This window comes from Solanum tuberosum, unplaced genomic scaffold (genome assembly GCF_000226075.1).
Source record: "Solanum tuberosum cultivar DM 1-3 516 R44 unplaced genomic scaffold, SolTub_3.0 scf00148, whole genome shotgun sequence".
NCBI classification, from domain to species: Eukaryota; Viridiplantae; Streptophyta; class Magnoliopsida; order Solanales; family Solanaceae; genus Solanum; species Solanum tuberosum.
Window position 1 is genome coordinate 121,076 of NW_006239071.1, and position 16,058 is coordinate 137,133.

The 16,058-nt window shown below is 36.7% G+C and overlaps 1 protein-coding gene across 5 annotated transcripts in view; it reads right to left on the minus strand.

Annotated features, from left to right (window-relative positions):
* Nucleotides 1-401: 401 nt before the first annotated feature.
* LOC102582649 (uncharacterized) overlaps nucleotides 402-16,058 on the minus strand; it is a 28,502-nt gene continuing 12,845 nt past the window's right edge. Inside the window, exons 5-14 of one of the 5 annotated variants that reach the window (XM_015310885.1) lie at nucleotides 14,373-14,399; nucleotides 11,771-11,863; nucleotides 6,311-6,389; nucleotides 6,005-6,095; nucleotides 2,749-2,857; nucleotides 2,526-2,642; nucleotides 2,341-2,427; nucleotides 1,964-2,258; nucleotides 1,489-1,584; nucleotides 402-699 (exon numbers count right to left, since the gene is read on the minus strand). In XM_015310885.1, the coding sequence (XP_015166371.1) occupies nucleotides 2,377-2,427; nucleotides 2,526-2,642; nucleotides 2,749-2,857; nucleotides 6,005-6,095; nucleotides 6,311-6,389; nucleotides 11,771-11,863; nucleotides 14,373-14,399 (567 nt within the window). In that variant the 3' untranslated portion in view covers nucleotides 402-699; nucleotides 1,489-1,584; nucleotides 1,964-2,258; nucleotides 2,341-2,376. Of the gene's footprint in view, nucleotides 700-1,488; nucleotides 1,590-1,963; nucleotides 2,259-2,340; nucleotides 2,428-2,525; nucleotides 2,643-2,748; nucleotides 2,858-6,004; nucleotides 6,096-6,310; nucleotides 6,390-11,770; nucleotides 11,864-14,372; nucleotides 14,400-16,058 lie in introns of all 5 variants that reach the window. The other 4 variants (XM_015310886.1, XM_006352250.2, XM_015310884.1 and 1 more) reach the window with 4 other exon arrangements.

A 16,058-nucleotide genomic window follows, 5' to 3' on the forward strand; every position in this document is an offset into this window, starting at 1 on the left:
TTATAGGTGTAGCTACCAGAACTCATTACCTCCTCATGACAGATGTCCCTTGTTTGACATCAAAAGGTAATGAAACGCAGTTATATACCTACCAGCGCTCAAAAAGCTGACACAAATTTAGCAAGTCCATTGGAAACAACCTGATTATTCTACCTGACCAACATGGTGTTTTTGTGCCTCAGGGTCATAAAACCCTAAATGCTTGCTTCGTGAGATTGTGTATTGTTGATTTTCCTAAATTTTGTTGGCGCGCCCTCCTCATTGTCCTTATATTTGGTGGACCCGGGCACTCAGTTCACTTCTAAGAAAGTATTTTGGCCAAAAACGGAGGTAAAATAGTTTAATCATATTACGTGCACGTTCAAACTTAATACCATTTAAACAAATGAATCCAATGCTCGTTCAATGGGAAAATGTTTAGTTCCATTTGCTGACCCTAATTAAGAACCAAAGATAAGAGATTCTATTTTCAATTTAAAGATATGCTGAACAAAAGATTATGCCAGAGCGATTCATGGAGCAAAATTTCTGATAAAAATATGTATATTGCTGCAAGCTAAACTTTGTGACTTTGACATTAATCAATTGCCCCAACTATGAGATTGAGGTCACCCAGGAAGGTAGGGAGGATTGTGGTACATCCAAAAATTGCCAAGACGCTTGGAGGAATGAGTGTCTACTAGTCATCTATCCCCGAACCTGTCGAGCCAAAAATCACCAAATCAGTTAAATATTTGGTAATTTTGTCCAACTGGCAAGCACATCATCTATTCCAGCTCAGTTTTCATGCTTGGCATGACCACATATTTATAAGCAAGTTGAGCAGCATGTGAGGTTTCAATCAACATGCATATAACACAAATAGTCATTTAAACGAATGTAACAAATAATGGTAAATTAAATTAAGTGCATCGCATACCGACTATCTGAAAGTAATACTAGTCACTAGCAATCCTTCAGGGACGAGTTAATGGTAAAATACAAGGCATTAGTTTGATAAACGGGAAATCTTTAGGGGCTAGCAAGCACATGGTACGAACTCGGTGGATAAAAGGACCACCCCTCTACCCTTCTCCACTTATATACCAGGCTTCAAATTGCAACAAGATTCAAACTCATGACAAATGCCTAACCCACACATCACGCGTTGTATTCTTACCATTAGACCTAATCCCTGGGCGAGAAAACACAGGACTCCAGTGTGCTGAAAATAGAATCAAAGTACCCCAAAAGACTTTGCCAAAACAAAGAGCTGATTTGCAGAATGACCCATGAAAAGCTAGGAGGAAGGGTCCTTTTTCTCTCTTCAATATAGTATTTCTATCACATGATAGACCCATCATGAAAAGCTAGGAGTAATAGTTCCTATCCTCACTTCAATAACATTTAATGGAACTAGATAATTTTACTCCATCTTTGGTGTAAAAGAAAAGAACCCTTGCATAGAATACAGCTTTAAGGTTAAATAAAGTAGAGAGAGATCCTAACCACCAGATGTGTCAATCGAACAAAAGACTTGCATTACTCCAATGAACTTATTGGAAGAACACCATTACCAGAAGTCAGGTCCAAGAAGTCAGAAATCTGTACTTTCAAACATAAAAAACAACTAATAAGAAAACAAGAAAAGAAACAGTAGTATGGTTTACATAAAGTATAAGCCCATTAAAAACAGTAATACGGTGCACACTTTATCTAATGTAATTCTCCACAGCATTCATCCAACAACAGAAGAAAAAACAGCACTACATTATAAATTTGGGGCCAAGAGTGTAAATCTAACGTTACTTTTATGACAGCTTTATTAAAATACTACCTTCTTTATTGACAATCCAGTTGTGAGCGAAGACAAAGAAATAATAAATTAATAATGCTCAAATATGAGGGGAAAAAAGAAAATTAGTGCAATGCTTATCTTATGCACAAGAGTTAAAATGTGGAAAAATAAATCTTTAGCATATACCATGAATTCTCTATTGACATTCTCCTTCTCACAAACAGCTGATCCTACATACTGATGCCACTCTTGACCCATAGTACTATCCATTTTTACAACAGAGAGCTTTAAAGTTTTAGTCACCACATTTATTCTTCAAAGATCAACCACTTTCATCTGGTACGCTTGTTTCATGGACAAACACTGTCTCTTCTCTTCATATGTAGATAATATTCAGATAAGATAATGTTTGAAATGGTGCCATCATGATGTGACAACCTTCAAATTCATATACCGCAACCTCCATAACATTTTGTATATCCTAAGTTATAAATAATTCACAAATCCCTCAATAATAGAACAAGATAAGTACAACAAATTACATGGCAGGAATGTGTACTAACCAGAAGTAGACTATGTACAAAACTGCAGCTTGATTCTCATTTTCTCTTGAGTTCTGACACTATTTTTCTTAGTTCCTCTTTTTGTTGCTAGAACAAACAATTAAAGAGGGTTATCAGAATGTTGTGTAAAATACAAGAAGAGCAATGCTGATCCAAACTTGGAAAACCACAAACTAGTTCCAGACCTTATATAGCCGATTCCACCAGCTGTCAGATCTTGATTGCAGTAAGCGCCACTCAATGCCCATTTCATGCTCTATGGTGTTGGGCTGAGAACAATGAGAAGTAGAAACTGCTTCTTTCTGAATAACAACGATGATTTTATTAGGCTAGATAAACATGACTGAACACATTAAGCAAGTCCTTTCTTCGGGTGGGTGATACAGAGTGGATGGGAGAGAGACTGACCATTTCCCGCTGCGATTGTAGTCTTAATTTGTCAACACATAGATGCCCAGCAAATGATGGAGTGTTTCCTTCCATTTTCGGAAGAGTTACAAAGCTAGCAACAATCGGCCTGTGCATTAAAGAAGCTTTTATGTAACAGGAATCCTCCCAGCCAAAAATGTTTAGCTGGTAGCAGGTTCTCTCGAAAAATACAACCTACACTAATAACTTGACTAACTATCATCCTTTATCCAAAAAAAAAAAAAAAGAGGAAAGGAACCTGACCAACTATCATCATTATCCTTCCCCAAGAAATTCTCAAATTATGGGACGCTGCAATATGAAATAAGACATTTTCTTCCTACAACTTAATGTGCTGGTTCGTTAAGAGAGAACCTACAATCTCTTGAGTTTGAAGTAGTACTCAAAAACTTGAATAATTTTCTGCTTAGATTTAATAGCATTAACAGAGAGTTTAGATACAAAACTTATAAGATAACTACCCCTAAAAACTAGGACAAAACTTCCTAACATTACTGGAATGAAAAACTGCACTACAACAGGAAAATAACTACTACTAGAAGAAACAACAAATAACCACTAGAAAGAAATAACTAATGTTGTGAACTGTTGGATGACTGAGGAGTGATAACATTACTCTCCTCCTTCTATAGTCAATCGCGAAAAGTTTCTTGAAACAAAGTCCCTTAAGTTATCTTTTCCTCCATTTCAGATTTGGTCAGTTTCTTCAAAAATTAGGTATGTTGTTAAGGTGAGAAATCCATTGTCTTGGATTTGTAAGCATCTAACAATTGCGAATAATGGGTTGTTCATAAAGTCGGGATAGACTCATCGCCGTAGCCAAATCTGGAGGATTATGCAGCTCAACCTCAATAGCAACATAATTAATAAGACCGCTGATATAAAGTTCAATTTTTTGCGACTGAGTGTATCAGCTCGCGAAATTAACTGCTCAAACTTTTCTTGGTAATCTACCACAAACCCGATCTAGCATAACTTAGCCAATTCTCCCAAATTCTGACTTCTGATTGGTGGCCAAAAGCAAAGGTTATATTGACGTTTGAATTCATCCCAAGATGGTTGAGGCATATCTATCTCTAGTTGACGAAACCAAAGTTGTGCATTGCCCTCCAAATGAAAAGAAGCAAGTCCGACATTTTCTTCTTCTAGAGTTTGTTGGTGTCGAAAGAAGTGTTCACATATGTTCAACCATCCCAAAGGGTCCTCTTAGCCATTAAATTAAATCGTGAGAAATCCAACTTTGTATGTAGAGGAATGATGAAATTTCCTCCTACTTCTGATCCTGACCATCCTGCCACTCTATCTTTACCCTTCCAACCACAATTCTGACTGGTATGTTCAGTTGAATCATAAACGACCTTAGAATTTGCTAAATCCTTTGTGAGTGCATCCAAACGAGCATGTATTGCTTCTTGTCAGGTCAAATTGGTTGCACGTTCTTAGAACAAGTTTACCAATTGTGCAAATTGATGTTGAACTTGGTCTCCCATAACTCCCATCTCTTATCTTTGATACCAAGTTGCTGCGGTCCCCTGATATGGATCTAGTTATGGGACACTACAATATGAAATCAGACATTTTCTTCCTACGACCTATGGTGTTGGTTCGTTAAGAGAGAACCTGTAATCTCTTGAGTTTGAAGTACTCAAAAACTTGAATAATTCCTAACATTACTGGAATGAAAAGCTGCACTACAACAGGGAAATAACTACTACTAGAAGAAACAACTAATAACTACTAGAAAGAAATAACTACTATTGTAAACTGTCGGATGACTAAGGAGTGATAACGATAGTATTTCTTTTTAAAATACGGTGTACGTGGCATAGTAATCAACGTAGTAGGGAGATCCATGAGGTTTCAGGTTAATATCCCGACATATATCTTGACAGATAAAAAATTACTTTGTGATTTTTCCCATCTACCTAAGCCTTGGTGGACTGAGTAACCCAATACATGTGTTGGTAGGAGGTAAAAGGTACCCAGTGAAATTAGTCGAGGTGCATGCAAGTTGGCTGAAGACTATCGGACACGTGTATTTCACTTGTTTTTGTCTTGTGGACACAAGTGTTCACAAACACACTTCTCTAAAACAAAGGTCTTCAAATGGTAACAACTTAAGTAGGAGTGTCTAACTGACAAATCGTACTAACTTGAAGGGGCTACCTAGGTATTGTCCAAACATGTAATAACACCTCAATTTATATATTAATATTCTAGTTTCTCCAGATAAGAAAGTAAGGTAAGGTAAGAACAAAAAGACACTAATGTATATACAAAAGATGATAGAACATACCAATCATCCCCAACAACTTCTCTTAAGTTTTTGTAATGATAAAATAGAAACCTTCCCCGAGGTCTTTCACCATACGATTGTTCATGACAAAAAAGCAATATCAAAAGTAAACATTTTGTACCCAGGTGCTTCGCTGGGTACGAAACATAGCTTATGATAACCACCAAGTTGAAAAGAAGGAAGCAGGGAGACCAGAAAAAAAGAAGACAGATAAATAAACAAAAAGCAGGATAGTCACAAGTAATATGAAGGATTTCCTGTAAACCAAGTCCAAACCAATATCAATCTATTCTGTGCAAGATTTCATCACAAGAAGTGGCTCGTTCGCCGCAAAACCCCATCCCACCAGTCGGATTAGAAGATATGGACCAAGTATTATTAAGTCCAACTCTTAATGTTCAACAACTCACAAGAGGATCATTCTAGTTCGCCGCAAAACCCCACCCCACCAGCCAGATTAGAAGATATGGACCAAGTCTTATTAAGTCCAAGTCTTAATGTTCAACAACCCACAAGAGAATCAAATGATCAGAATAAATTTTCTGAATGGCAAGAGATTGGAAAGCATCGACACAATATTAAATTAGAACTGCTTTGGATGGGAACAGTCCTGTATATTTGGTGTCATGTACTGAATTCAGTTTACACAATAAAGGAAAAACAAAATCTGCATTGGTGTTCCCAGGAAAGTAGGTTTGGAACTCGATATTTCACGAATCATCTAAAAACCAATACAAGTCTACTACATTTTTCACAAGTACCAAAACAGTACCATGTGGAAGCATTTAGGAAGTAGCTTTGCCAAAAAAAAAAATTGAAGATGTTATTCTAACCAATCTAACTAAGCAAACAAACCGCTTTGAATACTCATCCTAAAATTCAGAAGGACACTCAAGTGTGTTCAATATTTATTGCCAAAACAACCTTGAATATAAATACCTCTGATTTGACATCATTAAGCATCCCTCAGTCAGCTTTTTACTGACCCTTTCTGCTGCTTCTCTTGTTTTGAATGCAACTAATGCTCTACCTACCAAATTACAAGACATAATGTCAAACGCAAATACACAGGACATATCATGATCATAAAGCACAGTTTCTTATTCAATAAGCTGCCCAGTCTCCCGTAGAAAGGGTGAACGAAGAAACATAAACTCATATATGATTGTGACAGACAAAAAAAACATTCCCATAAGATAACTAGTGGAAGCATGTATACAGAAAGATTGACACTTGAAAACATACCATAGTACGGACTAGAGAAAGCAGTGCGCTGAACCATTTTGGCTGTGCAGTTTTCCCTACATGCATGCCAGATAATATCCTGTAACATTATCAACACAAATGTCAGTACAACAAGACAGCCATGCACAAGTTACAAAATACAAGCAAGCCTCCTCCCAACAAACAGTTGGTGCTAATAAAAAGGATAAGACCAGATAGATAGGAAACTTAAGAGGACAAGAGACAGTGGGAAAATGCATGTTATGAGCATAGTACATATTACAATCATTTTCTTTCACCAGATAAACCATAATTTCCCCTTAAAATTCCTCCGCCTCATCATGGGAACTCCAAGCTTCGGTAGGAACATCAGTCCACAAATTGGAAAAGCCTCGGGGATAATAGGATGGAGGGCAACGGACAATGTTGTTAAAGGCTCATTTAAAGTATGCTCAATCCCTAAGGCAAGATGACTGCCAAGTTGGTGATTCGCCTCACCTAGGAAGTGCTAAAGGCACCATGGCACTAAAACAAGAGCCTCATTGCCTATGAGCTCTATCATAAACAGAGCATCTGATAGAAACCGAGGTTTTATACCAGATAAAAGCAATAGAAAATACAAAGAGAAACACAAGTATCTCATATCTCTTAGAACAATAGAAAATACAAAGAGAGACAAGTATCTCATAGTTAATAACCATAAGAAACTGCTCAATCCTTATCTTCTCCTATCTTTCTTCACTTCTTCCTCCTTGAATAGGTATGGAAGATACGTGCCTTATCAGCATCAATAGAGATAAATATATTTCGTTAAATGATATATTTAATAGTTAAAAAAACATTACCGATCAAGTTTCAATGAATAGGAATAAGAAAATAAAAATGTACTCCCTCCATTTTAATTCGTTTGGCATATGTGCCTCGATAAGGAGTCTAGGGAAAGACTCTTAAAATTTGGGGTACAAAAAATTTGTTTATTTTAAATTGGGGTAGGATAAGGGGAAATGGGACATATTTGAATATGGAAAAGGTGATATTATTAACCAGAACTATCCTCCTAGGAAAGACGTTCAAAAGAGAGCACAGAGAATAGCACCACCTTTGGTGCCAATGTAGAAACAATTTCCAGAATATTCTAGCTTTATTCTTTTCTTGTTAACACTTCTTGAGCACAAACAGTATCTCAATCACTATTAATTACTTTGAAGAGAACCGTGTTTTAACATAAAATCACTATTAAATATACATGTATACAGTGGTAGCCTAACAGATAAACAAAATACTAATATCATCAGGAAACACTATAGCCAATGTTGAGGAGACCGAAGATGATAGAGCACTTTATTGGACCGCGAATGACTTTCCTCGATACAAAAAAGATTATACTTCTCGTTGTCATGGTTTATGTAAGGATATGTAATCTTGTCTCTCACAATTAGCATTCTCCTATTTCTATTTCCATGCCTTTTTTCCTGTTTTGGCTAAAGATAAAAAGGTTGAGTACCAATATAAAGGGCGACTAGTATTTAAAAGTAAAATCTGGGAGAACTTCACAAGAAATTCAATAGAAACCATCAACTATCCAGCCTTCAATTTCAAAAAATTATGACTTACTGATTGGAATTAACTTCTTTTTTCTTTTTGACAACTTATTGGTCGGAATTAATATTTGTCAAATAATGAGACAATGTTAAGTCGAACCATAGAAGGATGAGCTACAAACATACAAAGCTCAAATATTTATTCAGTAAAATGCACCAAGCTCTTCCAGCCGAATCACGCAATATGAGATAAAGTAGGGGAGACCAAGATAAGATTCGCTAGGTCACATCATAATGTCATGGGAAAAAAAGCCCTTCTTATTTTTTTTTTTATTTGATGACCATGGTGTTTGGGCCAGCTTTAGCGCACATCGACTAATTCCACGAGATATTTGCCACCTCCCACCAGCAACAGATACCAAGTAACTTCATCAACCAAGGCTAGGACAAATGGGAAGAATCACCTAGAATTTTTTGTCTCCACTGAGTTTTGAACCTGAGACCTCAAGGTTCTCAACCACTTCATTGACCACTAAGAGCCCTTCTTATTTATGTAAACTTTTGATTCAACCTCGAACTCTTTTGATGGTTGGCATGAAATATAAACATGGCATAAGTCTCTAATTTGAGATCACAAAATGACTAAAATACCTCTCGTTTAGCTCGTGTCAAGATTTTTCCTCAAATAACCAAAAGAATGGGTCTCGCTACTTCACTTTTCTATTAGGGTGTTTCTTCCTTCAACTACTGCTACCAAAACGACAGATCTCAAGCTAATTCGTAATAGAAACTTTTGACTCAACATACAACGAAAATCACAGCCAACTATGACATGGTCCTTCTCTGTGGAGATGGCTCGAATTTACTCAAACCATGAAAGAAAAACTACAAACAATTAATAGTAGACCTTTACTTTTGGCTGCAACTTTTCTTCATTCATGGAATCAAAACGTGTGCTCCTCTCCATCATCATTTTTAACTTTCTTAACAAAAAATCATCAATGATGCAATTATATTTGAGAAGCCAAACAATGAGGTATTTCTATGATTGTACCAGTTACGGTTACTTCACCTTAGATTTGTGAGTAAGGAACTTGTACAACTCTTCTTCATTCATAATAACAACGTAAGTGTTTAGGGCAAGAAGGATGATAGTAAGTTGCCTAGTAGGATACATAATCGCAAAGGGCATGGAGAATGACAGTACAACAGTCAGTTAAATTAGGACAGTTTGCAGATGAAGAAGAAACTGAATGAATCAGGAAAGCTAATATTTTCTACTCTTTTTGTTTCTCCCTAGCTCTCAAACAAGACAAAAGGAACAGAAAAGTAAAAACAACTTACCCATTGTAATCCCACATGTGGGGTAGGGAGGTTGTTTTCAACACACCCTCGACTCGAAAGAAATATTTTTGAAGCAGGATTACAAAAAAAAATATGACAATAAAATAACAAGAAACAAAGTAAATTAAGCAGCAGAGAGATTACGCGACTACTAAATAATACTAATAAGGAGAATAGGAGGGGAGGAGGTTAGTCCCCTACCTCTCTTATATAAAGTGCGACACTTGGCTACCTAAACTTTGACTCCAAACCTTCCTATCTAGGATCATGTCCTCGGTAAGCTGAAGTTGTGTCATGTCCTAGCTAATCACTTCTCCGGTCCTTTTTCGATTTAACTCTACCTCTCTTAACTCTTGCTACAACAAACCTCCCGCACCTCCTTACCGGCACAATCATGCACCTCTTTTTCACTATCTCGAAACCATCTCAACCTTGCTTTCCAAATCTTGTCCGCCACAAAGGTCACTCCCACCTTATCCCGTATAACTTCATTCCAAATATATCTATATTAGCTAATATATCTCTCCTAGTATGCCCACACATCCATTTGAGCATCCATTTGCTACTTTCAAATTCTGAAGTCTAAATATGGGAGTTCTTTATGGGCCAACATTCTGCCTCACGCAACAACGTTCACCACTATGTAAAACTTACCTTTAAGCCTTGGCAACACATTCTTATTGCACAGTATCTTGAAGGTGAGCCTCCATTTCACCCACCCCAATCCAATATAATGTGCGACATCATCGTCAATCTCCTTGTCTCCTTGAATTATTGACCCAAGATTGAAGCTTCCTCTATTGGGTAAGACTGAAATCTTTAAACTTTTGAGCTTGTTTCCAAACTTCCAACCTTTCATAAACTCGACCGCCGTCTTGTCGATCAATATTATGTCATCTGTCTATAACATACACCGTGGCACTTTCATTTGTTCCTTCACTGTAGAGTGACTTCCCAGATATGGTATATGCTTCAAAGCATTATTCAAGATCCTTGGGTGGTGCCTGAGCATACTGCTGACTTACTAAACTGTTGGATGAGAAGAGGGGGGAGTAAAACACAGAAAAAATGGTGGAATCTAGTTCCATCTTGCATATGGTGGTCAATTTGGAAGGAAAGAAACAATAGGTGCTTTAAGAATATTACTAACCCAATGCAGAAAGTTAAAGAAAACTGCATTAATACTCTATATTTTTGGTGTAAAGAAGAGGGTATAGATGAAGTAGATCAGTTAGTAGATTTCATAGGCTCTTTGTAATCATGACTATTTGGCCTTTGAATGTTTTTTTGTTTGGTTGCCAGCATACCCTCATTGCTGATGAATACAACTTTACCATTCTCAAAAAAAAAAACATACACCGTGGCACTTTCCCTTGGATATTTCATGTCAATTCGTCCAACACCATGGCAAATAGGAACGGGCTAAAGGATGATCCTTAGTGCAACCCTAGCACAACCAAGAAGTATTCTGCGCCACCACCCACTATTCTAACCTGGTCATAGCTCCATTGTACCTTATCCTTAATCACCCTAATCTAAGTCACAGGTACACCTCTAGAGTCCAAACATCTCTATCTCCAAAGGACCTCCCTATGGACTTTATCATAAGCCTTTTCCATGTCAATGTACACCATTTATAAGGCTCTCTCCTTATCCCTATATTGTTCCAACACTTTCCATACAAGATGAATGGGTTTTGTGGTTGGTCACCTCGGCATGAATCGAAAACGGTTCTCAAAGATAAACACATCCCTCCTCATCCTCATCTCAACCACACTCTCCCAAACTTCCATAGTATGGCTTAGTAGTTTGATACCCTTTTAATTGTTGCAATTCTGAATATCACCATTATCCTAGTACAATGGAACCATTGTACTCCACCTCCATTCTTCTGGCATTTTAGTCGTCCTAAATATGACATTAAATAACTCAATTAGTCACTCCATATACATGCCTCGCTAGCGTCCTTCCAAAAATCCACCAAGATCTCATCTGGCTCGGTTGCTTTTCCCTTCCGCATCTTACAAAAAAGGGAATTTTTTGACAATTTAATATGGATTTGGCAACAAGCAGGCAAATCAAAAAATTAACCTATTAAGGCTAATTCTCAACCTCAATGAGCTCAACTGCAAACACGGAAACGAGATTAAAGTGCAACAAGTATAACATTATCAACCAAAGTTATTGGTTCTATGAATCCTCATTGTCCATGTCACTGCAATAAAGCCAGTTTCAATCAAATATAAAAAAAAAATCGTTTATCTAGAATTGAAAATTCTCCAGATAATCTAATGACATAAGATTTTTATAGAACTAAGGACCCCTAGTGCATTGATTCCAAGATTGGAGGTCATTTGAGGCAAGTTTCTTTCATGGGTCATGGGATTTTGGGTCCACTTTATCTCCTTTTTAACACCTTTAAATCCCCATAGTTCCCTCTCATTTTCTCTTCCGTCTCAAAACTTTTAAAAAACTTAAAGAAAAACACTTAATCCCCAGAGCAAGCATGATATACTCGCATACAAAAAATCACAAAATAGGTATCAAATCAAACTAGATATTATCAAAAGTTAAATAGCATGTGATAGGGTATTACCTCCACCTCTCCTGATGTATATTCAGGATTCAAATTTTCTAGTAAGATAAGGGTCCCTTGCTCATTTGATGTTTGCATCACCTCCTCCCATGGCTAAATAAGAGAAGAAAGAAAAACAGTGAAACTTATGTCATCTTATTAAACACGAAAAGGATATTAGAATTCATCTACAAAAACCTATCAAATAATATAAAGATCGTATTATCCGAAAGCATGAGCACTCTGTTAAGGCACTAATCGTTATGCAGGAAATGTTGCACGAGCTAACTCTAATGTGTGAAACATAGCTCCAACACATGGGAAACCTTCAATTTTTAACACATAGTTAGCTCCACACGTGATGGTAACTTCTAATTGTTAAGTTACAGTCAATTAGACATGGGCATATACAAAGAAATAGCGAACTATGTAATTTTTTCACTCAATTCTTTAATAGATTTCTTTTTCTGTTAGTTTGGTATTCAAGAATTCGTTAACAAATATGTTATGGTGATTTATTTTCATATGCCCACGGCTTGGTAGGTATTTACCCCATACTTGTGCACATGTGCTAGTGTAGGTAACAGGCACCCCATGGAACAGCTAAGTTGCCTGGAAAGCTAGCTCAACCAACATTATTGAAATAAGATGTAATGACACAACATCACTATATTTTATGTAAAAAGCATCAATCACACCATATATTTTTCTTCCTTTAATAACCGAGAAATCCCAAGGACCTTTGGCATACGGTTCGGTACTCGGTAGATAACATTCACACCCCTCTACACCTCTCCACTTAGCTACCTAGATTTGTTTGTTGCAAAATTATAACTCATAACTTGTGTCTAACCCATACACCACATATAATACTCTTACCATTCGACCAAGCTGTAACAATATCAAATCATTATTTTTCATTTCACTACTAATAGATGAGAAAAGAAAGAATTAAGTGTAAGCCATGTTTTTCGTGATGAGTGAGTTCCATATTATGGGCATCCAAAAGAATCATTCCATGCAACTTAATAAGATTTTAAAGATAAAAAAATAAGCTCTCTTCTTTGCACTATTTGCTGAGACAAAACATTTTTCTTGTGCTAATCCATTAACCCGAAAACCATCATCAATCTGAAAAAGCCCAGTTTTCTAGAGCCAACCAGTTTTCTAGAGCCAGCTCTAAATACATTATCTCCTCCCTACCCCCAAACATCCAACAATCACATGTCACTACTAAGCAAATAAGCAATCAGCCAACTTCCATTACTCACTCCCATGAAAATTAGGCATATCATGAGAATGGGTTCATAGTGAGTAGAAATTCACTGGACAAAGCTTCCCTTCTTCTTTTGTGTGTGTGTGTGGTGGGGGAGGGGGGGTAGTATGGTGTGACATCCCTCTTTTTTTATCAACTTCAAGTTGAATGATTTTGTATTGCAACAAGGGATAAATAGCTTTTAATGTTGATGTGTGGTCTTGAGGCTAAATACTTCAGATGTAATATAGAAAGGTTTTGACATACAATAAACCTAAAGGAGTTTTAGACTTCAAATATTTTTTTACGCTACCCTAGAGTCAAGAAGAAATGGAGAAGTTCCAAAAGCCCCTCCTAGATCCCTTAGCTATCTCATGTGGAGTAACATTGCATTCAACAACTAAAAAATAAAAAGCAAAACCAAATAAATTTTCAATTCAACCCATGAAAACAAACTTCAAAGTCCTATACATTGAATTCACAATAGCTTTTATTCATAAAGAAATTAGAAACTAATTAGTAAATGTTGTAACCGAGAAGAGAATTCTCGAATAAACAATAAAAGATAAAGTGTAAAAGAGTACTTCAAATCGTTATACAATTAAGTTGTCCAAGCCTAAGGATATATTTTCACCATCATTGTCGACTGTATTTCGTTAGTAACAAAAGAACAGGCCAAACAATGACCTAGGATTCAAAGATAGCTCAATCACTACAGTAGAGGTCACACTTATTCCACGACAACGCCTTTTGCGGTCTCACGTCCTTGTCAAGCAACACATGAGCCATCAAACTTGATCTTTAATCAACTAGGTCATGTCAGCGTAGGAGTGAAAAACTTAATTTAATGGATCTCTCGAAAAACAACAAAGTTACAATTCTAAGCTCAAATAGGTCACAACAAGCCATTTGTTCAAAAAACTTCACCTATATTTATGACATATTTATGACATGAGACAAGCTACACACAACAACACACCCAATGTAATCATGTGGGGTTTGGGAAGGGTAGTGTGTACGCAGACCTTATCCCTTATGTAAAGGTAGGGTAGGGAGGTTTTCACTTTTTTCCGATAGACCCTCAGCTCAAGGAAAAGCATATCAACGTAGTTCGAGAAAAGAAATAACAAAAGTGAAGAAGTCATGACAAAATACTAAACATAGCATGACAAACCATTCTTCAAAAAAAAAGGAACAATAACTACAACAAAGTAATATTATAATCGAAGTTCACAAAACAACGTATAGTAGCACGAATCAAAAGAACAAAAAATATATAGAGTTACATATTTCCTAGAAATAATCAGCATATCGGACAGAGTTACTTAATCAGCTAAGTAATATAGGACCAAGGATAGGAACACTTACAGGTGCCTTGAACCACTTGCTCGACTCCTGTAATAAACAAGAAATGGGGTTACATGAGTTTGATATTTGAAAAAAAAAAATTGTAAACAAAACCAACTAATTTGCAGCCATGATGGAGAGAAGAAGCATAAATTTCCACCGTACGATATCAACAATCTAATGTCATCTCACAACAGATTACATGAATCCGAATTAAAAATTAGATCTTGAAAAAACAATTATACCAGAAAATCTAGAGTAGAAAAAGGGATGATGACATTATAATCACATACACCAGATAGCAGCAAGTAAATCCATTTCTTTCACCGTCCAAAAAATGATAAAAGGGAAAAGGCAAATATTTTTTGAGTAAACATCCATTTTTTCCCATCATTGGAAAAAGCATAATTAGTCACTAACTAGTTTTTACAAAATTATGAGTCTTACATGAATATAGAACTAAAATCTTAACTCTCCATAATTACTTGAATTTTGCATCTCTTTTATATCTCCGAAAGCAATAAAAATCCTGAGATGTTGACTGCACATTCTGGTCTACGTGAACTGATTTGGAATGACCCCTTGAGATGCGGAAAGGATTAATTCTTGTGGCATTATTTTCCAAACGTCAACTTTTCTGCTTTTGAAAGGGGACTCAACTACAGCTAGCACATCATGAATTACCCGATCTACATTATACTAGTAGTCTACTTTAAGACTCAACAGTAAACTATACACTAGGGTGAACTAAACACAGTAGAACTTATCATGTTCCCATGTAATAGAATATGGTTCATATTTCAAAGTGAAACTTTGAGAAAGTGATGGTGTCTATTTTTTTATTAAATTGTTTAAGTGAATGGTCTAGCCAGCAAGCAGTTCCAAGAAACATAAGAAAGGCAGCTTGGTGCACTAAAGATCCCTCTATGTGCAGGGTCCAAGGAAGGCCGGACCCAAGGGTCTATTGTATGTAGTCTTACCTTACAGCAAGAGGTTGTTTCCACGGCTTGAACCTATGACTTCCCAGTCATATGGCAACAACTTTACCAGATACGACAAGGCTCTCCTTCTGCATTTCTCATTGATATCGGTATCAAATGAGCCTGACCAGCCCAAAAGGGCACAACCACATTTAAGACGAGCACTCAAAAGGAAGCAAGTTTACCCTTAGGTTATGGATAAACTAACCAACAAAAAATAAAATGAGATAACATGGTATATGTTATTCATGGATGATATTGTTTTAGTTGACGAAACAAGTGAAGGTGTCAAACAAAAGCTTGGCTATTGAGGATAAGTAGAAATGGAAAAGTGTTACCAGGATGTGTCGCGTCATGCGACAGAGAGATTTCCAACAACATAAAAGGTAAGTTCTAGAATAGCTATAAGCTAAAATTGTTATACGGTAGCCCCCAAGGCCTAGCTCGAGTGGCAAAAGGTGGAGGATTTGTGGCTTAGATCACAGGTTCAAGCCCCACACCATGCAAAGCAAAGCCCAGTATTTAAGTGGAGAAGGGTAGAGGGGCGGGCCCATTATCCACCGAGTTTCGAAGGCTGTAATTGGTCCAAAGGGGGGGTCATAGGCAAATTTCTTGGTTATCAAAAAAAAATGTCATACGGTAATGAATGTTGGGCCGCTAAAGTTTTAACAAATTCACAAGATGAATATTGCAAAGATGTGGATGATAAGATGGATGTGACATGATA